Source organism: Aedes aegypti, chromosome 3, assembly GCF_002204515.2.
Source record: "Aedes aegypti strain LVP_AGWG chromosome 3, AaegL5.0 Primary Assembly, whole genome shotgun sequence".
Classification (NCBI taxonomy): domain Eukaryota; kingdom Metazoa; phylum Arthropoda; class Insecta; order Diptera; family Culicidae; genus Aedes; species Aedes aegypti.
In genome coordinates this window covers 111,716,289-111,738,709 of record NC_035109.1, presented here as the reverse complement: position 1 = coordinate 111,738,709, position 22,421 = coordinate 111,716,289, and the positions used below count along the sequence as shown (strand labels likewise).

At 40.7% G+C, this 22,421-nt stretch overlaps 1 protein-coding gene across 1 annotated transcript; it reads right to left on the bottom strand.

Annotated features, from left to right (window-relative positions):
- Positions 1-383: 383 nt before the first annotated feature.
- LOC5576783 (cytochrome P450 4c21) lies at positions 384-2,266 on the bottom strand. The gene is made up of 4 exons (XM_001662820.3): positions 1,667-2,266; positions 1,536-1,605; positions 929-1,476; positions 384-869 (listed from the first exon to the last, which is right to left on the bottom strand). The coding sequence occupies exons 1-4, from the start codon at positions 2,205-2,207 to the stop codon at positions 523-525; spliced, it is 1,506 nt and encodes a 501-aa protein (XP_001662870.1). The 5' UTR covers positions 2,208-2,266; the 3' UTR covers positions 384-522.
- Positions 2,267-22,421: the final 20,155 nt, after the last annotated feature.

Here is a 22,421-nt window from a genome sequence, read left to right as displayed (position 1 = left end):
TACTTAATTGAGAGCAATATAATGGAAATTGTGTCAATTTTCTCTACAAGTATTGCCGGTTTCTAATATAAACCTGAATTTTTAAAAATAAAGTATCCTCTATTGCACTATATGAATGAAGCGTGCAAGAAACAACCAAATTATGGGCATTGATATTTGAATTTGTTTACAAGATTTGCTTAAAATGAATACTGGTAGCACTGGCTTTTGTATCGTCAAGGATATCGGCCGAAAAACAACTGGGCAGCCTTAGTTGAGCTGTCACGTCCTGTCCTAGCACTAGATTAAAAATTTATGATTTGACATAGCCTAGAATCAGAAGAGGAATATTTCATTTGAAATGTTTCATTGCTGCAGTTACACAGAATATCATTTTACGCGACTTTAAGTGAATACCCCTATTATGTTATATTTCATAATTGTTGTTTGTTCAAAATCACATCCAGAAGATACAATTTATTGTCGATAACAACTTATAATTACTAAGTAGCTTGTACAATGGAAACCTATCTAATAAATCCCTCATCCGTTCCTCCTCTCCACCGTCACCATATGCCGGTTCGCAATCTTCAGTGTGATACTCATTTTCAGCTGCAGCTGGTCCATTTTAAGTGGCGATCGGAATCGATAAGCACGCAACAGATGACACAGCATTATCTTCATCGACATCAGACCGTACTTGTAGCCGATACAGTTGCGGGGTCCTCCACTGAACGGCAGGAACGAGTAGGGATGCCGTTCTGCTACCCGTTCCGGGAAGAAGTGCTCCGGATCGAAACGGTCCACATCTGGTCCCCAATGTTTTGGATTCCGGTGCACGTTGTAGACTCCCAGGACTATGTTGGTACCCGCCGGAATGGTGGTTTTGGCTGTAAGTGATGGAATGGATTTAAGTAATATGAGGGATTTGTCGATGTAGTCCTCTTACAAATACGGGTTGGTGAAGTGCAAGTTCTGGCCACTACTGGACCAACGGGGAACAATCTCATCGTTTCTTTCATCACCATTTCTGTGTAGATCAGTTTAGAAAGTTGATCATTGTGAACCGGTATTGACGGATCGCAGCTTCCGATCACGTTCACAATTTCGTTGTATACTTTTTGTTGGATATCCTGGTGAATGGCTAACATAAGCATCACATGTGACAAGGTCAATGCCGAAGTTTCGTTTCCTCCGACGATTATGGTATCCAACTCGTCCTTAATAGCTTGGTTATCGAATACGTCCGTTTCTTCTGCTAAACGTAGGATCTGGTCTATATAGATCTGCGGACTCTTCGAAAGGATGTTGTCGTTGTTGTTCAAAGTGTTCCTTGATTTACTCCTAGCCTCTTGCTTCATTTTCAAAATTTTGCGAGACATTTCGTACGCTTTTTCGTAGCAGTACTTTTCTTCTTTATAGTATTTAGTTCTTTGATAAATCCATTCTGGGTGAAGCCAGAACTTATACAGACGGCAGTTGATCAATTCACAGGCACTGAAATAAAACAAAAGTTACACCAAATACCTTGAATCTAAGAATATCTTCGAACATACTCTTCAATAGATTTTATAAACTCGGTGCCTTCGTTGCTTTGCAAGTCCATATTCGTTCCCAAGGTAGTAGCTGAAGAAAATAAGTATTCAAATCATCACATCCTAGCATTCTGCAATATCTGATCACATACCACATATCATATCCAAAGTACATCTTGAAATATCTCCAAACAAATTGAAAGCTCCTTGTCCCAAGTTCTTCTCGAGCCTCTGCACCAATATTTCACTCTTCACGTTGAATATCGACACAAAACTGGCCAATATCGCCGGGCTAAAGCACGGTGACAGCAATTTACGGTGAACTTTCCAAATGCTAGCAGGCGAAGAAAAAAGTCCTTTCTCACAGCGGAAAAATCGATACAAGTCGGCCTTCTCCAGGCAATTCGGCGAGTTCAAGATCACCTGCATATCTTCCGGGTTGTCGATGAAAACGAATAGTTTGGGACCGAGCCATGCTCTACACGGTGACGGATACGTTTTGGTGATATCATTCAGGATGGCAAACTGCTCCTCGTTGGACTTGCCGATGAACAGATGGCCACAACCGATAAGTGGATAGTTGACGGGACCTGGCAGTTCAGAAGATATCCTATAGAAACGACGATGCTTCCATCGTAGTATCAAGTAAACGACGATCGGGAAAAGTACTAGAACTAATACGGATTGGAACATTATGACGGGCAATCAGTGTTAAAAATGGAACGATTGAACGGGTGGAAGGTTTTATATCCACTGTGCTGGATTATCTGAAAGGCCCTTCCAAGTCCAATTGCTAGAAATGGAACAATCGACTTTTTCTATGACATCTAACTGATGTAGACTATCGGGTTGCAAATGGTTGGCAGGGAATTTGTCGGTCATCCCGGTGGGAATGAGAACTGGTTTCAAATCGAAAAATGCATTTTCATTCGAAATGATAGTACATAAGAGAATCAATTGAACGCATAATACTAATGACACGCAGCCCGCCATATCATAACGCGTCTAAGGTGTTCGCTTGAGTCGGATAGTGACACGTTTTTACTAAAACGTGTTCTTCCTTTGTACAATCGAGCGTGAGTTGATGCTTTTGCTATATAATGGGGATAACAGTTTGATTTAGATAGACTTTTCGCTAAGCTAATGCGATCACTTTCAAATAGAAGGTTTGGTTCGGGATTTCCCTGATCTGAAAAAGCCCTAAATTTTCAAGAAAAAAAAAGACAAATATTGTTTTTTTTTTCAAATTTTATTTGAATGTTATATTTTATCTGGCATGTGTTTTAGATACTTAACTTAATCTGACCAATTTATAGGCATCCCTCTCATAATGACAGCATGTCTACTTTCAGAGTTAAAATCAACGCCCAACGTATAGCCCGCATTCAAAACATGAAGTCGGAACTCTGTAGCAAATTCAACAAAAACATTTCCATACAAGATAGTAAACTTACAAGAAAGTTAGCTGAAATCTTAAAATTCTGCATTTTTAACAGCTACTATCTCAAACACTTAACTAGCTATGATACTTTTGAAAACAGTAATGGATGCAGCAACCCTGAATTAAGTGAATAGATGTAATCTTAGTGTTCTTATGAGCACTTCCACAGTTATTAACTGAGAGCTTTCTTTGCCAAAGTTGCCATTTTCGCATTCGTATATCGTGTGGCAGGTACGATGACACTTTATGTCCATGGAAGTCAAGGAAATTTCCATTATGAAAAGATCCTAGACCGACCGGGAATCGAACCCAGACACTTTCAGCATGGCTTTGCTCAAATATAAATAAGTTGAAAATAAAAACATTGTTCAGATTTTTTTTCAGAAACTTCGATTTCAGAGCAAAAAGGGTCTGAACATTGAAGTGCCTGGTTGCTATCCTACTCACACCGTTGTAAGCCTTTGGCAATTGATTTGGTTTTTGCACAATGACGTGACACTCCTTGTCTTAGAAAATAACCGGTAATTCAAGACTTAAACGTGAGATTTGTTGCTGCTCGAATCGTTGACACCGATGGTATCCCATAATTGTACTTAGGTCCCGAAATTGTTATCAATTACTATTGAATCACGAATAACTAATAAAAATGGCCTATTTAATATTTAAATAATATATTTTTGCATTGAACTCAGCATAATTCGAAAACTTGCTACTTCTAGAGAAATTATATTCATTATGGTTCAGAGTGATTTCAAGACTCTTATTGTATCATCAGAACGTATTGCTGTTTGCATTTGGGATGCAAATCTAGACTAAACGTCCTCCAAATGCGGTAACACAAAACAATCAAAGGACACCTAGCAACGATTAAATAAATCATCGCCGCCCTAGCAAGAAAAACCTATCTTTGACATCGCATTTCTTGTGAAAAATCTTACCGCGTTTGGTGTTCCCGCATTTGATATTTGCATTTCAAACGCACATAGCAATATTTATTCTGACAAAAAATCAAAATTTTGAAAATCGGCCGAAAGTTGTTCTTAGACAAACTTTTTTATCAAAAATTTCTTCATCGTGAAACTTTGTCCCAAATATCTGTGTACTATCAAGAATCTATGGTGAAAATTCAAAAAATATTTAAAATAGGGTTTTTGTGTAATTTAAAATTTATGTTTTATTGCTGTTTGCATTTGAGTTGCAAATCTTGACTAAACGTCCTCCAAATGCGGTAATGCAAAACAATCAAAGGACACCTAGCAACTATTATAGAAATCACCGCCGCCCTAGCATGAACAATCTGTATTTGACACCGCATTTCTTAGCTTAGCTTAGACTGACTACACATATCAATGCACAGTGGGACGGATTGGGGTTTTAGGAGGAAAGATGGAACTCACGCCTTCAATTGCGATTTTACGTAAAAATGATGTTCTACAAAGTTGTTTCTATTACAAAAACATTTTTTTTGGTCGGAACCAAAATTAGGGTGGCCCTTTGTAAAAAAGATAACCATCAAAACTTTTTTAGTTTAAGGAATATTAATATTGTTTGTTCTACAAAGTTGAAGATCGGAAAACTTTAAGCTGATTTGACAAAAACAGTTTTTCCCTAGCTCAAAAATTGACCGACCACCAAGAATGTTAATATGCAGATGTAATTTCCGCGTGATAACAGGTGCTTTAGTAATATACCTATAACTTTGTTTAAATAAACTTCCATTTCGATTAATCATCATAACTTTTCATCATTTATTGTTTCTTGTATCTTATTTCATTGGAATCATGTATGTATATGATTTCGATAAAATGTTTCTGATCCAAGAAATGGAAAGTTGAAATTCTTACTTTTAATGGTAAGAAAAAAATCGATATAGGTGACCAATATATTCCATTGAAGCCAGCTATGAAAAGTATGTGTTTCGATTATGGATTACATATGAAGTGATCATGATTTCAATGAAGGTAAAGATTGGAGATGATTTATTGCTTTCGCACATACTATGTATGTGCAAACCCCCATTGCAAAAATCCATATGGGTTGGCACATGAATCAAATGGAAAGTTTATCTTGAGTGTACATTTACATGTGAAAAAACTTCTGTTTTTCATGAAAAATGTTTATCACTATTCAACGACAAAATTGTACAGGCCTCAAAATATGCGTAACAGTCGGCTTTAAAGATGAAGCAAAACAACTTTGATGAGAAATCTAAAATAAAAAAAAACATACAAAAACCTATTTTTGAAGGGCCACCCTACATCAGTAGCGAAAAATGCCCTAATACGGTTAATTTTTGAGCTAGGAAAAAACTTTTTTTGTCAAATCAGCTTAAAATTTTCCGATCTTCATCTTTGTAGAACAAACAATATCAATATACCTTAAAATAAAAAAGTTTTGATGGTTATCTTTTTTTACAAAGGGCCCCCTAATTTTCATTCCGACCAAAAAAAATGTTTTTATAATACAAACAACTTTGTAGAACATCATTTTTACGTAAAATCGCAATTGAAGGCGTGAGTTCCATCTTTCCTCCTAAAACCCCAATCCGTCCCACTGTGCAATGGTTGCTATTCCGTGATTGACCGAAGTCAGTGAAGATGCACAAAGAATCAACTATAAGTTCGGCCGGGATTGGCTATAAACTTCTACAGTGTGCATAATTCAGTGCCTTTATTTATACAAGGTCAATAACGGCGCCGGCCACGTCCTTGTAGTCAGGAGGGATTGGGGGAAGGAATGTTAGTGTGTAACCTTTGCTATTTGGAGACCGTGTTTGCCTCTGCATCTCCACAAAGGTTACTGGGAAGGATGTTTGTTAATGGGGAGGATCGTTGGGTCAAAGGATTCACTTTGATAAGTGATTAGACCATGATAAACAACTATTTGTGAAATATAAACATCGTTATAAATATAATATTTTCAATTGACATGGAAAATTTCTAAGTGGAAGAAAATAATGTTTAACACTTGCAGTGACGAACCATTCAAAGTTTGTTGAATAAATAGCTGAACGCAACATTCCTAAGTTGTCAGCACGAATGCCTGGCTGAACACTTTTATGCCGACACTTACAGTGGCGAACCATTCGAAGTTTGTTGAGTTAAGTAAACCTTCAGCAAATCTACACTTATAGTGTCGAACCATTCAAAGTTTTTTTTTTCCTATTTAAAAAAAGGTAAAAGGCTAGGCTATATTTATGTAAAACATAGACAATTTATGAATAAGAGTTTATGCCGACACTCACAGTGACGAACCATTCAAAGTTTGTTTAAAAAATAACGTTCCACCGTTGTAATGACTAAATGTGCAGTCTTATATATTTACAGATTTGATATAAAAGCACCAATTGATCCTTCATCTCTGATTGAGCAGCCACAATCCATTTTCAGCTTCACTTACAGCATACAGATTCCGCTCAGAAACGAACAAAGCGCAAAACCCACAATAATTGATCCAAATCACTCCGGGCGCGTGAGACCGAACGCGAGCACTTGGGCCTTCGCGTCACATTGCCCAGAAACTCGAGAGAAAAAATCACTTCGATTGGGCGCCAATCCGAACAAATCCGCTTGGGCATTCGCGTCGCACTCTCTGTATTTGACACCGCATTTCTTGTGAAAAATCTTACCGCGTTTGGTGTTTCCGCATTTGATATTTGCATTTCAAACGCACACTGCAATATTTTTGAATTTTTCATGAAAAAACATTGAATATTTTTCCAGTGTCTATTTTTTTAAAGTTGGCCAAACGGTTCTCAACAACTGCTTCATAGAACATTTTTCTCAAAAATCAACAGTTTTGGAATAAGAATTTTTCAAATAAGTTACTTCTTGCAGGCTCTTTATAGGCTATTTTCTAAAGTTAATCTAGAATCAAAATGATCAATTTTTCCATGGAAAACACTTATTCTACCATACCAAAAACATGTGCAACATTCCAAATCAAAGACTATCGAGCACGGTTGTTATTTTTTTTTTTTTTTCAACTCATTCTGGGTGGAATTTGTCGCTATCAAAAAAGACCAAACTTCATTTTATTTTCAAACTGTTGCTAATAAATCAAAATTTGAAGCGATGGTATCTAGTTTTTTCGCCATAAATTTTATTATAGAAGTGTATGGGCAGAAATCAAAATTTTCGATTGCATTCAAAATTTATTTCACTTAAAAAACTTCGAATAGACGACCGGTAAATATGCAGTTTGTTCCTCTTGAATTATCTATTCGGTCAGTAATAAATTTAAAAGTGGAATTACCGTCGATGGGGGTGACAATGGGTCTAGGGGGTGAGATTGGGTCAAAACGAAAAAATATGTTTTGTGAAATATTTCAGCTAATAACGCTGATATTACTTAAATTAATAATTCATATGTAAGGGAACATATTATTACAGATAATTCATAACAATATGCATTTTTAGAAATAGTAGTTTTTGTTTACTACATCAATAAACTTGCATGTTGAAACTAGATAAAATTCACAACATTAAATTTCTCCTGTACAAAGTATCACGCATATACTCTAGCCTGTATCGTTGTATTAGTAGAATGTTGAAAGTCTTTTCATTACACATCACAGGTATTTTCCGGAATCTGTTTGATTTTCCCACAAAAAAATCATTTTTTTCGGTACGATGTCTGAAACATTGATAATGGGGGTGAGATTGGGTCAAGCAAGAACGATAGTAAATGAAATTCCAAGTCAACTTTTTTGACATTTTACGGTGCCATGTGTTCTCTTTTTGCATTAAGATGTGTTTATTCTTTCTAAATACAGCATCTCTGAAACATCAAACAAGTCTACTTGAGGATTCCGTGCATTGAATAACAATACAACGCATTTTGACAATTTCTCAAACCAGCAACTGTGTTTCGTGCGCAGCAACATCGTCAATTTTTATCAAAAAGGTGTTTTTTTTTCTAAATTTGATAATTTATCAGTGTTTTCATATTATAGAAACATCTCACGGAAGTACAAATGAGTTGGATCGATGTAATACTGGGATTATGACGTCAACTTCTGCCTGAAATTTATTGATCGTGGAATGTCGCACCGAAATTTAACTATTTGCGAAGGTTTCAGTACACCTTTGGGGAAACTGAATGGGCTTTATAGCAATGAAGATGAGACTTTGAAGACAATTTGAGGGAAACACCAAGAAAATTTATGTAAACTTGACGATAAATGTTGGGTTTACATATTTTTTCTCATAGCTCTTCAATTTTTAGTATAATCATTCTTTTAAGTGGGTTTTTCATACTTGTGAAACATCTTAGATATCTTTTTGTCTTGTTTGCATCGTTTTTTATCAATATTTTTCAGTTGTGAATGGTTTCGAAATCATATTCTCAAAAACAAGTTATTTCAATTACAGTGACCCAATGTCACCCCCTCTATGGGGTGAGATTGGGTCATTTTTCATTCACTTGTGGTGCCGCTGTGAATAAATATTTGTCTTTAATTTTGTGGGATACTCCCGGTTCGCACTTCCGCGAATCACCCGCGAATCGACGTTTAAGTATAACGCGCAAGAACACTTGTGATACAATCACTAGGGTAGTTTACTGAACCCTTTGTTCAACCTAAATGGACTGTATTTGACTAACGCGACGATCCTCCGATCGTTACCGATACCGTCGGTGGTCGAGATTTAACTGAACTCTCTTAGCTTTACTGACTTCGATTCATGCTGTGAGAGCACAACCCAAACCCTTTACCTGGTATCTCTCTTGTGTATAACTTAAATGTATACCTACACCGATGCGGTCACTCTTTAGACCAACTGATTGGTATCTACAGTGACGGGTAAAAATAATTCAAATCTAAACATACCGGCCACCTTGAGTTCACTCAATTCAACGTAACTATAACTACAAAATAAACTATTCAAACTAATAAACATATCCTATCCAGTCACTTCAACAATCTCGCCAGTCCTGCACTCATCTTAAATTGAAACTCCTTGTTGGTCCATGCTGGCTGGGGCTGACCGTCCTTTAAGCTGACCAAGGCGATGACTTCAACAGATTCCCTTACTTTTTTTTTTTTTTTCGGCGTCTCTACTAGATGTTGTAGCATGACTTCGTCATTGGAATTAATCCCGGTCTCTGTTGGAGAATGAGATGGCTTGATTCTGGAACAACTTCAACATTGGAGAAACATAACTTATCTGTGGCCCCCTGGCGATAACGGATTCTCCATTCGTGCCAAAGTGTGCCCCTATGGGGGCGTAGAATACTTAGCTGAACATGCTGCTGTATTGGATCTGATGTCGTCGTAGAGAGTTATCTGCCGAAAAGGAGAATCAATTGGGATCCGAAAAGAATTTGGGCTTTATGCACGTAACTTTTAAGTCGGCCCCTGGCGAATGCGGTAATTACCGCTTGCTACCAATTGTGCCCCTTTCGGGGCCATACTTAGCTGTAGTTGTTTGAGTTCGATCCATAGGAGAGTGCAGCTTGGACGAGCGTTGATGACTGTAGTCTTGGAGTTAGTTCTGGCGGAAGTGAAATCGATTGGTTTCCGAAGTGATACTAATTGAAAATGACATAACTTCTAGTGCGGCCCCTGGCAAAAACGACCTGGTGTGTCGTAACCGCCAATTGTGCCCCATATGGGGCCATACTTAGCTGAGTTGATCTTCGACGATCGCAGGGATGCACAATTTGATGTACCGTGGGTGGATCCGTATCTGCTAAAGAACAATAGCGCTTTGGATCCGAAATTCTACGTTTAATATAGTAAACATAACTTAGACGTTGGCCCCCTCGGCAGATGTGGCAAGAATGCCACGATATAGCCAACGGATGCCCCCAATGGGGGCGTAGAATGCTGTTGAATAATTTTAGAGATGAGCGAAGCATATCCAGGCATACACGTAGCTGAGTTTGACTGTCAATGGAGAGCAGATCAGTTCGTAGCCAGATATACAGGAAATACAATACGTAACTTGAAGAGAGCCCCCTGGCAATAGCGGCGGGAATACACCGCAAGGTGCCAAAAGTGCCCCAAATGGGGGCGATGATGCTTATTGGTGTCCAGGGTACTGCTCCTCAGCATTAGGTTCAACATCTTGCAAGGGAAGAATACATATCTTCGAAATCGCTCTGCGGAATGATCCATCCTTCGTGCGGACGGTTACCACTCTCACGTTGCCGTCAGGACCCGGGAAGAGCTCCGTTACTCGCCCCAGCTTCCACTTTAGTGGCGGAATATTGTCTTCCTTCAAAAGAACCATGGTTCCGATGGCGAAATTTGATCTCTGTCTTGTCCACTTGTTGCGAATTTGTAAACTCGACAAGTAGTCCGTTGACCAACATTTCCAGATTTGTTGGCTGTAGTTTTGAACTCGTTGCCATCTGCTAAGTCTACCCTCTGGTAACTCACTGAGATTTGGTTCAGGTATTGCGGTGAGTGGGCGTTGGATTAGAAAGTGTCCAGGAGTTAAAACTTCCAAATCCCTGGGGTCGTTGCTCAGCGGAGTAAGAGGCCTTGAATTCAGGCACGCTTCGATCTGCGTGACAACGGTGTGCATTTCGTCAATCTTCAACATCTTGCTACCAATCACTCTCTTCATGTGCCCCTTTAACGACTTCACAGCCGCCTCCCATAGGCCGCCAAAGTTTGGTGACCTTGCTGGGATAAATTTGAACTCAATCAAATCTCGTGCTGCCTCCGTTGACACTCGCTCCTGAAACTGCTGTTGTTGGAACATTCGATGTAACTCGTACAATTCTCTACGAGCTCCTACGAAGTTGGAAGCATTGTCGCAGAGTATTAACTCCGGTCTTCCACGCCTTGCAACGAATCTCCTGAGAGCAGCAAGAAAAGCCTCGCTAGTTAGATCCATCACGATCTCTACGTGCGCCGCTTTGCAAACTAAGCATACAAAAATGCTGAGATAGCATTTCAGTGGTGCAGCTCTCCGGGTTGCAGGTTGCAGCTCGAAGGGGCCACAATAATCAACACCAACACGCTGGAAGGCAGGTGCTGGCGCCACTCGCTCCAGAGGTAGATCACCCATCAGCTGTTCATGGGTGCTCGGCTTTGCTCTAAAGCATTTCACACACTCGTGCATTACCTTTTTTGCAAGACTTCTAACGCTTAACGGCCAAAATCTTTCTCGAACGCAAGCTATCATAAGCTGTGGTCCTCCGTGCAGCAGTCGATGATGATAATCAATCAAAATAAGTTTCGTAAGCGGATGATGTCTGTCCAGAATCATTGGATGTCTACGGCCTAGAGAAACTGGAGCGTTTCCAAGCCGGCCACCGACACAAATTACTCCATCTATCATCACGGGATGTAGATTGCGCAGCTTCGAAGATGATCTCACCTCTTTCTTGGCAGCAATGTCTGCTAATTCCAATGCGAAGCATTCTGATTGAGCTAGTCGTACCAAAGCTAGCAGTGCGGAGTCATGCTCCTCAGCTGTTAACATTCCTTTCTTTCTTTGCTGGTGGTCCCTTTGTCGACAATTGAAGGTAAAACGACGTATCCAGCTGGTCAGGCGCACTAAGTTTATTAGGGATGAACGAAGCGTGAACACTTCACTTGGTGGCATAACCTGTAGTGCTGCTGACACAAGGGGTCTTTCCTCCAATGTTACCGCATCGAACTGCTGTTCTGGAACTTGCATATTCTTCGGCCAATATCCAACATCTTTCTTGAGCCATTCAGGCCCGTTCCACCAAAGCGAATTATTTGCTATTTCAGCCGGCGTGGCTCCTCTCGATATAATATCAGCCGGGTTTTCAATTCCTGGTACGTGATTCCATACACCTCCTTCGGTAACATGTTGTATTTCTGACACGCGATTACCTACGAAGACTTGCCACCTTGAGGGATGGGATGATATCCAACATTTCACAATAGTGGAATCTGTCCAAAAGAATGCGGTCGATGCTATTTTCAGACTACTCGAAACGGTCTCGTAAAGATGGGCTAGTAGCAACGCAGCAGATAACTCCAGACGAGGTATACACTGCTTCTTTTTCCTTCTGCTAAGGTCTTCCAAAGGTGCAACCTTTGACTTAGCCATCACCAAATTGACGGTTATTTCCCCGTTCATGCTCACGCACCGGAGGTAGATTGTAGCTCCGTAGGCCTTCTCGCTTGCATCACTAAACCCATGGATTTCACATGATATTACGTCTCTTCCGAAAGCGATCCATCGTGGTACAGATATTGAAACTAGTTCGCTAAGATTACTTCTGAACTCCAACCAACGCGATTGCAGATCTTCGTTTAACAGCTCATCCCATGAATACCTCGCTTTCCAGAGTTCTTGCAGAAATAATTTTCCGAGAACTATTACTGGACCTACAAGACCGTATGGGTCAAATAGTTTTGCGACTTCTGAAAGAACTACACGATGAGTGACCACCGCTTCAGGCTTCCAGTCCGGAACCTTGATTCTCAACGTATCTGTAGTCGGTTCCCAGGTGAGACCTAATGTCTTCACTGTAGCCTTCTCGTCCAGATCGAGAACCGCGCGATCATCTCGTAGATGGGAAGGTATTTCCTGTAAAACTTCCGGATGGTTGCTGTTCCACTTCCGCAAATTGAACCCTGAACCTTTCAGAAGATCGAGAACGTCCTTGCACAACAACTTTCCTTCTTCAATCGTGTGGGTTCCTGCTAACATGTCATCCACATAAAAACTCTTTTTAACCACCGCTGCAGCTGCTGGATAACGTTCTACTCCGTCCTCGGCACATTTGTTCAAACAGCGAGTTGCAAGGTATGGAGCAGATGAGGTGCCGTAAGTGACAGTTTTAAGCCTGTATGTCCGTAGAGGCTCTTCAACAGTATCTCTCCAGAATATCTTGTGCAGTTGTTGATCTGACACGTGTTGCCAAACCATGCGATACATTTTCTCTGCATCGCCTACAACAGCATACTTGAAGAGACGGAACCGCAATAGGATACTTCGCAGGTCGTCTTGAACGACAGGTCCAACCATCAAGACGTCGTTCAATGACACACCGGAATCCGTAGGACAAGATGCGTCGAAAACTACTCTGAGTTTCGTTGTCGTGCTATCTGGCTTCATGACAGCATGATGCGGAATGTAGTAATCCGGACCTTCATCTTCGTCTGTGAGTACTTCTTCCATATGGCCCATATGAAGGTACTCGTGCATGAATGCCGTATACATGGCTTTCATTTCATGATTATCGTTCAACCGTTTCTCCATGGACAAATATCGTTTTTTCGCAATAGTTTTCGAGTTTCCTAGCTTTTCCAGCATATGTTTCCTCTTTGGTAGCTGAACTCGAAATTTTCCATCGGGATCTCTCGTAGTCGTCTTTTCAAAGATAGCTTCGCATGCGGATTCCTCGATAGACAGACAGCTCTTTGTTTGACAGGATTCCAACTCCCAAAACTTTGTCAGTTGCTCAAAAACTTCTTCCGTTGTCACCGACGATGAGGCTACTACGCTGTAGCTAACGACCGCTGTTTCAGGTACCTCGCCAGCGACAATCCACCCTAACTCCGTGTTGTGTAGAATTGGACCCATTTTTGAGAGCTTCAGTTGTTCATTCAGCAACAATTCGTAGAAGATAGTTACTCCAAGAATCACATCGATTGATCCCGGCTCATTAAAAGCAGGATCCGCAAGACTAATTCCCGATGGCAAATTCCACGAAGATGTATCGATGAACTGCTGCGGCAGGCTTGATGTTATCTTCGAAAGTACAAAGAACTTGACCTCACAAGACATGTACGAAGAATTGCAGGACAACACCGTTGCTAGGATAGCCTGTTTAGCAACGGAAAGAGAACCACCAACTCCATTCACTGGTAAATTCTCCCGAAGCCGCCGGAAGTTGAGTTTTTGAGAAAGGTTTTCCGTTATTAGGCAGATCTGAGACCCACTATCCAACAAGGCTCGCGCATGGACAGTATTTCCATGTCGATCACCAAGTTTTACAATAGCAGTTGACAATAATGCGGTGTTTGATGGGTAGTGTGTTTTGGATGGTGTAGCAGTGTGGTGTACAGTAGAGGAATTGGTGGGAGGTGGCGAGAATGCATTTTGCGAAGATGTACTTGGAGTTGGTGTTATCTGTGGGTGTTGAGAATGATTCCGGTTCTGGGTTGAATTAGATTGCTGAGATTGAGCGTTCGCGGCTTGAGGTCCTTTATTGTGTTTCTGGGAGGAGGGCTGATTCGCATGTAGCCCTTGACCTGTGTAGCTGGTATGCGGATGCAGCAACTGATGGTGACGTTGACCACATTTTCCACAAGTAGGTTTCGAACAATCCGCAACGAAATGACCGGAACGTAAACAGTTTAAGCACAATCCAAGTTTCCGTGCAAGCGATTTCCTATCGATGACCTTCATTCTCCCAAAACTCGTACACTGCTCTACGGTGTGTGGTCCATTATTGCACACTAGACAGCTCTTGCTCGATACTGCAGCATGAACCACAGGGTTCTTGTAAGATTTCTTGAAATCATTATTCTTCCGAGACGCCGTTGACTGCAAGATGGCACAGTGGTTCTCCACGAAATCAACCATGGCCTGGTATGACGGAATGTTCTTTGAACTGTGATGCGTTTCCCATAGACGAAGTGTATCATCGTCTAGCTTCTGGGCAAGCATGAAAGCCAACAGCGTGCTCCACTTATCAGTGTCTTCACCAAGTTTCTCCAACTGTTGTAGGTTGATCTTAAATGTCATCAGGACATGATTCAACGCTTGGAAACTCTCAAACTTCATGGGAGTAACAGCGAATAATGCCTTTAAATGTTCCTGGGCGATGAGCTTGTGATTCTCGAACTTCGACTCTAGGATGCCCCACGCAAGAGAATAGTTTGCTGAAGTAACCTGAATCTGGTTGATCTGGTACAAAGCATCATCTTTCAGGGACGTGCGTAGATAGTTGAACTTGTCTATAGTGCTGAGTTGAGAGTTGTCGTGTATAAGCGATTTGAAATTGTCTCGAAAGTTCATCCATTCCGATAACTTTCCCGAGAACATGGGAAGCTTCAGCTCAGGATACCTTGTCCGCGATGTCTGGTTAACCTGGACCTCCGGTTTTGGTTCACCAACTACTCCCGTAGACGCACCGATCTTTGATAGAAGCTCCTGCTTCAATCTGAAGTATTTGTTCTCAAACTCCTTGAAAACCTCCGCATTTTCTCGTTGGCGAGCTTCGGCTAAGGCAGCTTGAGCCGATACTCCATCCTCATCGCCACCCTCAGCTCCTTGTTCGAAATCCAGTTCATCGGTAATCACTTCAATATTAACTCTCACTTCGCAGTACTTTTCATACACATCATCCAACTTCTTCAAACGTAACTGCACGGTACACTTATCACGGTCTTCCTGGTAAGTTAACAGGAATTCTTCGATATTTTCCAGCGAAATCATCGCATGTCGTTCCTGCTTCACCAACTGTCGTAACTCCGGTACCGTCATCGTCGTAGAAGCACTGTAGATGCACTATGAACCACTAGAGCCACTATTCACTCCCGAGACCTCAAGCGACCGAACGATTGACAGATGACAGGGTAAATGTACCACCAAGTGGTAAAATCTCAATATAATCGAACAATCTTCAATAACTAAGGGCATGTAAATGATCAAACCAGAGAATCTCAAAACACCTTCTCCACAGAATCTTGCTGATGAGTACAAAATCGCATGCAATTAACTCATTCAGCGCCTAAATTTCTCTACCGTCCGTAGAGCTTTCGGTATGGCTGGTGTTAAAGCAAACCAGTCCAAACCACCTCAACCACACAATCGCACGCACACTGTACTTATCTGGATTTTGATGATGAGCTTTCCTAGGGCCTGACTATCGATAACGATGTCCACAGCAGATGGACGATGAACTTTTCACCGCAGAAGAACTACCGCAACCACCGGATCAGGCAATCACGTACGCTATTTTCTAACCGTCGGCGGCATGCAAACTACACCAGCAGCAACTCGGACCAACCCAACAACAACAACAGCAACACAGCAGCAAGGAAAGAAACCTTCCCCAGCGGATCTCCACGCTGGCAGAACAGAATCACTTTGCCCCCAATCTACCACTATGCCAACACAATGGCTCACAATCAGACCGCACTGGTCTTTTGTACACTCGACGGTCGTTGACCGTCTGAACCCAAGCCAAGCGCACTATCACTTCACACGTTTCTTCACGGGTCTGACAAATCCGGTTCGTCAGGACCAAAATGTGGGATACTCCCGGTTCGCACTTCCGAGAATCACCCGCGAATCGACGTTTAAGTATAACGCGCAAGAACACTTGTGATACAATCACTAGGGTAGTTTACTGAACCCTTTGTTCAACCTAAATGGACTGTATTTGACTAACGCGACGATCCTCCGATCGTTACCGATACCGTCGGTGGTCGAGATTTAACTGAACTCTCTTAGCTTCCCGACAAGACGGAAGAAACAAGATTATAACAGAATGTGTTCACCTGATATGATTTTTTTTATATCACCAGTTGTTATAAAACATGTACCGTTAGTAGTTAAAATAACAAAAATTCTAACAAAATTTGCACCAAATTAAACTAAAATATAACAAACCCTGTTACAATTATATCAAAATTATTACAGAATGTGTTGCAAGGATGTTACAAAATAACAAAATTATTGCAAACTGTGTTACTGTTTATGACATCGGATGTTATTTGCAACAAACTTATAAATGCGATGTCAATAATATAACAAATTTTGTTATAAATTCGTTACTAAAAATATAACAAGTTGAGAACAAAGCCATCTGAATAACAAAATTTTATCAACTTCTGTTATTTTTAACAACTGCTGATAGAAATGTGTTATAATCTTGTTATTTGGTTCTGGTCGGGTTTACTGACTTCGATTCATGCTGTGAGAGCACAACCCAAACCCTTTACCTGGTATCTCTCTTGTGTATAACTTAAATGTATACCTACACCGATGCGGTCACTCTTTAGACCAACTGATTGGTATCTACAGTGACGGGTAAAAATAATTCAAATCTAAACAAATTTTTTGAACGGTTGTTAATGTACCATCAAAGTACATACACACCAAATTTGAAGTTTATTGGAGTTAAATTGCGATAGTTATTCAAAAAATAAATCGCACATATCCCTTTTTGACCCATTGTCACCCCCAACGACGGTACTTCATATCATCCGACGTTTCATTCCTTGGTTTGGGCCTTCTTCAGGGAGTTCTAAAAATAGTGATTTATTGTGTCTGAAACATTTTCTAGAGTTACAATTTTTGTTAACGAAAAATTCTGAAGTAATTCCACTTTTAAATTTATTCCTGATCGAAAAGCCAATCCAAAAGTAAATAAACTACGAAAAACCTTTCTTAAACTTTTTTTTCTGCAAATCAATAATTAAAACAAAGACTTTTTAACATCAATCAGTTTATAAAAGTCTAGTGAACATATCTGGGTAGAAACATACAGTTTGTGTTATACGCAATTTGATTTTACCAGAAATACGAAAACTAATTGATTTTACCGCCTCCAAGAATATGGCCATTCTTCTGATTGATGGACGGCATTTCTCCGACATTATCGACGTCAGAACCTATCGTGACGCTAACATCGACTCTGACCCTCTGACTGCGGAGGATGGAAATCAACCAGCCCCCACTTTGAGGGATGTCAAGGATGCCATTCACCAGCTCAGGAACAATAAAGCTGCTGGTAAGGATGGTATCGGAGCTGAACTCATGAAGATGGGCCCGGAAAGACTGGCCATTCGTTTGCACCGACTGATAGGCACAATCTGGGAAACAGAACAGCTACCGGAGGACAGGAAGGAAGGGGTGATATGCCCCATCTACAAAAAAAGCGACAAATTAGATTGTGATAATTTTCGGGCGATCACCATTCTATATGCGGCCTACAAAGTATTATCCAGGATAATCTTCCATCGTCTGTCACCTATAGTAAGCAAATTCTTGGGAAGTTATCAAGCCGGCTTTGTTGACGGCCAATCGACAACGGACCAGATCTTTACTGTACGGCAAATCCTCCAAAAATATCGTGAATACCAGGTCCCAACGCATCACCTTTTCATCGAGTTCAAGGCGGCATACGATAGTATTGACCGCGTAGAGCTATGGCAAATCATGGACGAGAACAGCTTTCCCGGGAAGCTTACGAGACTGATAAGAGCGACGATGAAAGGTGTGTAAAATTGTGTGAAGATTTCAGGCGAACATTCCAGTTCGTTTGGATCCCGCCGGGGACTACGACAAGGTGATTGACTCTCGTGCCTGTTGTTCAATATTGCGCCAGAAGATGTTATACGGAGAGCCGGGCTCAACAGCCGGGGTACGATTTTTACGAGATCCAGTCAATTTGTTTGCTTCGCCGATGATATGGACATTGTTGACCGAACATTTGAAAAGGTGGCAGACCTGTACACCTGCCTGAAACGCGAGGCAGCAAAGGTTGGACTGGTGGTGAATGCGGCCAAGACAAAGTACATGCTAACTGGTGGGGCCGAGCGCGACAGGGCTCAGCCCCGATCAGAAAGGCATATCAAAAACTTAACAAAATTATAACAAGGTTTGATATTTTTATCAAAGAATGTTATATTTAGATATTTTTTTAAAATGTGATGTGAAAATAGTTTTGAGTTGTATCAAAATTATATCAAAATGAGTTATATTTTTGAAATATATTTGGAATTGCTTTATATTAAAATTTTAACAAGTTTAAATTGCTTTTTTATTTGAATTTAATGAGTATGGGGTCGTGCATAAATTATTTTATACTTAAAAGAGAGAAGGGTAGGGGGGTGGTGGGTCATTTATGGATCACCATTTCAAGCGAAGGAAGATGTTGCGATACAACACATAAACCATTTTTGAACCGACCATGCATGTCGAGAATTACCAAGTTTTGCGTGATACAATAAGACATTCAGCCATGAAATAATTAGAATCGTTAACACCTTTTTCCTGAATGCTCAAATTTATTTAATCTACTTGCGTTCTAGATTTACAAATTGAAATAAAACTTTTGTTCTCGGAATTTCCGTCATTCGGCTTTACAGTTACGCTTACACATTGTTTCAATGTATTTGTAATTCTAAATAGTACAGTGCCTTCTGAATATTTATAAGTAAACATATTATCGTACAACTTTTTAGTTACTAACTTTATATATTAGTGTATTGACACGATATTTTTCGAATTTTCAATATGAAAAAATAAGCGGTAAATAAAACATAAACGAAAGTTATATATTTTTTATCTGTATTAATTGAAAGAATATTGAACCTAGAATTTTATCTCATTTATAACAAAATTAGTTATAAAATGTTTTATCAATCCTTGATATAATGTTGTTATTTTGAAGCAGTTTTTATATCTCATTTGTAACAACAGTTGTTATGACTGCCTTTTTTCTATTTGGCGTATCATATCTCAATATGTTTTAAATTTGATAAAATTATATCAACGCTTGATATAATTTTGTTTCTCGTAGAGGTTTTTTTGTTATAATTTTTGATATTTTATCATCTAACGAGGTATACTTTTTATCAACCTGTGTTATAAAATAATTTTTGATAAAAATATCTCAGGTTGTAATAATTTGGTTATGCCTTTCTGATCGGGGCTAGGTAGCAGTGTTACGATAGACGGGGATGCGTTCGAGGTGGTCGACGAGTTCGTCTACCTTGGATCCTTGCTGACAGCTGACAATAACGTTAGCCGTGAAATACGGAGGCACATCATCAGTGGAAGTCGGGCCTACGATGGCCTCCACAAGAAGCTGGGCCAAAAAAAATCACATCTGCACGAAATGTACCATGTACAAAACGCTCATGAGGCTGGTAGTCCTCTACAGGCATGAAACGTGGACGATGCTCGAGGAGGACTTGCAAGCACTTGGAATCTTCGAACGTCGGGTGCTTAGGACGATCTTTGGCGGTGTGCAGGAAAACGGTGTGTGGCGGTGAAGGATGAACCACGAGCTTGCCCAACTCTACGGCGAACCCATTATCCAGAAGGTGGCCAAAGCTGGAAGCATTCGATGGACAGGGCATATTGCAAGAATGCCAGACTGCAACCCTGCTGGTGTTCGCTTCGGATCCGGTTGGTACAGGAAGACGTGGAGCACAGCAAGCTAGGTGGGTGGATCAAGTGCGTATCGATTTGGCGAGCGTGGGGCAGAACCGAGGATGGAGAGATGTGGCCACGAACCGAGTACTGTGGCGTGAAATTGTTGATTCAGTGTTATCTGTTTAGATGTTAACTTAATAAATGAGTGAATAGCCAAAGTAAACATAATGATTGTATTGATAATTTTTCGAAGAAGTCCCCAAAAATTGTCTCAAGCAACCCATCCTCCAGCGGATTGAGCTTCCATGCTTTCAATCAGAAATGCTTTCTTGAATTCGCTTTTCCGTGTAGGAAACAGAGGGTAAAGTTCAACGGCTGTGATAATCTGCGCACGTTGTCGATCTAACCCGTGCCGTAGTAAATTGTGTTTACCCAGGGTAGCTCTCCGTCTGCTATTAAGTGATCGTTTTCAATCGATCCGGCAGGCCGCCGGATTTAACGCATAGCTCATTGCTTGCATTGATCACCGTCATTATCCAGCAGATGGGCTAACGAGTCTCATATTACCGCGTTGAAGCCCTATCATATGCCAGCTACTCGATGTTGGCTTACGGCGGCGGTGATAGCAAATTGACCTCCTTAAGTATACGTGATTTTTTCAATAAGGGGCGAAAACACGTGCCAATGGACAATGTGTGTTATTCGAATTGATTTATATGATGAGGAAAATTGCAAGTTCTTGGAAAAAATTGCGCACGCAAATGATTTATGATTGAAGAGGGACATCCCTGAAATCTAGAATTGCTATTTAGGGATAATCTATGAGCCACGTGGATTACCTTTTGTGATCTTTGAAAGTTCCTTAGTTAACTATTTTCCCTACACATTTGGTAAACCGCTGTATGCTGTAGTTCCGGGGGAATAAGAATGTTGGAGGCTAAGCAAAGGCTACAAAAGTCATGCTGAAGGTGTCAGGGGTTCGATTCCCAGTCGGTCCAGGACCTTCCATAATGGTAATTAATTTCCTTGACTTTCCTGGGCAATAGAGTATCATCGTACTTGCCACACGATGTACGAAGCGAAAATGGCAACTTTGGTAAAGAAAGCTCTCAGTCAATAACTATGTAACTGCTAATTGAACATTAACTTTCTTATACCAAAATTTTTATTTTCGATTTAAATATCATTTTAAGTTATCTAAAATCATTCTCATCACGTTTTGGGCAATGATTCATTTTATTCGCAAATCTACGAGTTTTTGATATTCATATTTTTTTAAATTTTTGAACATCCCTATTCTCTTTCATTTTTTTTTTTTGAAGCTTCTTTTAGTTACTGATTTTTAGCAGTAATGAAAATTCAAGTTTATACGGTACTATTAAAATATTAAATTTTTAGTATTTTTATTTTCCGTGCAATTAACGGAAAAACAAGTTTGAAATTATTTTATTACCACCAAGCTCTTTTTCTATGATAGGTTGATACTAGAAAAATATAAAAAGTACATTTTTTTTAGAACAGCTATGGCAGATTATGCACGAATACGGTTTCCCGGACAAACTGATAAGATTGATCAAGGCGACAATGGAGCGAGTGATGCGCGTAGTCCGAGTATCAGGGACACTCTCGAGTCCCTTCGAATCTCGCAGAGGGTTACGGCAAGGTGATGGCCTTTCGTGTTTACTGTTCAACATTGCTTTAGAGGGTGTGATAAGAAGAGCGGGGATAGACACGAGTGGCACGATTTTCAGAAAGTCCGTTCAGTTACTTGGTTTCGCCGACGACATTGATATTCTTGCACGTAACTTTGAGACGATGGCGGACACGTACATCCGACTAAGGGCTGAAGCTAGGCGAATCGGACTGAACATCAATGTGTCAAAGACGAAGTACATGGTAGCGAGGGGCTCAAGAGAAGACACGGCACGCCCCCACCTCGAGTTCATATTGACGGTGATGAAATCGAGGTTGTCGAAGAATTCGTGTACTTGGGCTCACTGGTGACCGCCGACAACGACACCAGCAGAGAAATCCAGAGACGCATCGTTGCTGGAAATCGTACCTACTTTGGACTCCGCAGAACGCTCCGATCGAGCAAAGTTCGTCATCGTACGAAGTTGTCCATCTACAAGACGCTGATTAGACCGGTACTCCTCTATGCGCACGAAACATGGACTCTATATGTAGAGGATCAACGCGCCCTTGGTGTTTTCGAACGGAAGGTGTTACGGACCATCTACGGCGGAGAGCAGATGAAAGACGGAAAGTGGAGAAGGCGGATGAACCATGAATTGCACCAGCTGCTGGGAGAACCAACCATTGTCCACCTCGCAAAAATTGGGAGGCTGCGGTGGGCCGGGCATGTCACCAGAATGTCGGATACCAACCCGGTGAAAATGGTTCTCGAAAACA

Bases quoted from the DNA above. Each gene is read 5' to 3' on its own strand.
- LOC5576783 (XM_001662820.3), bottom strand. From the start codon at position 2,207: ATGTTCCAATCCGTATTAGTTCTAGTACTTTTCCCGATCGTCGTTTAC. The intron at 1,606-1,666 runs GTATGTGATCAG...TATTTTCTTCAG, and splicing joins TACTTTGGATATGATATGTG to CTACTACCTTGGGAACGAAT. The intron at 1,477-1,535 runs GTATGTTCGAAG...GTTTTATTTCAG, and splicing joins TTTATAAAATCTATTGAAGA to TGCCTGTGAATTGATCAACT.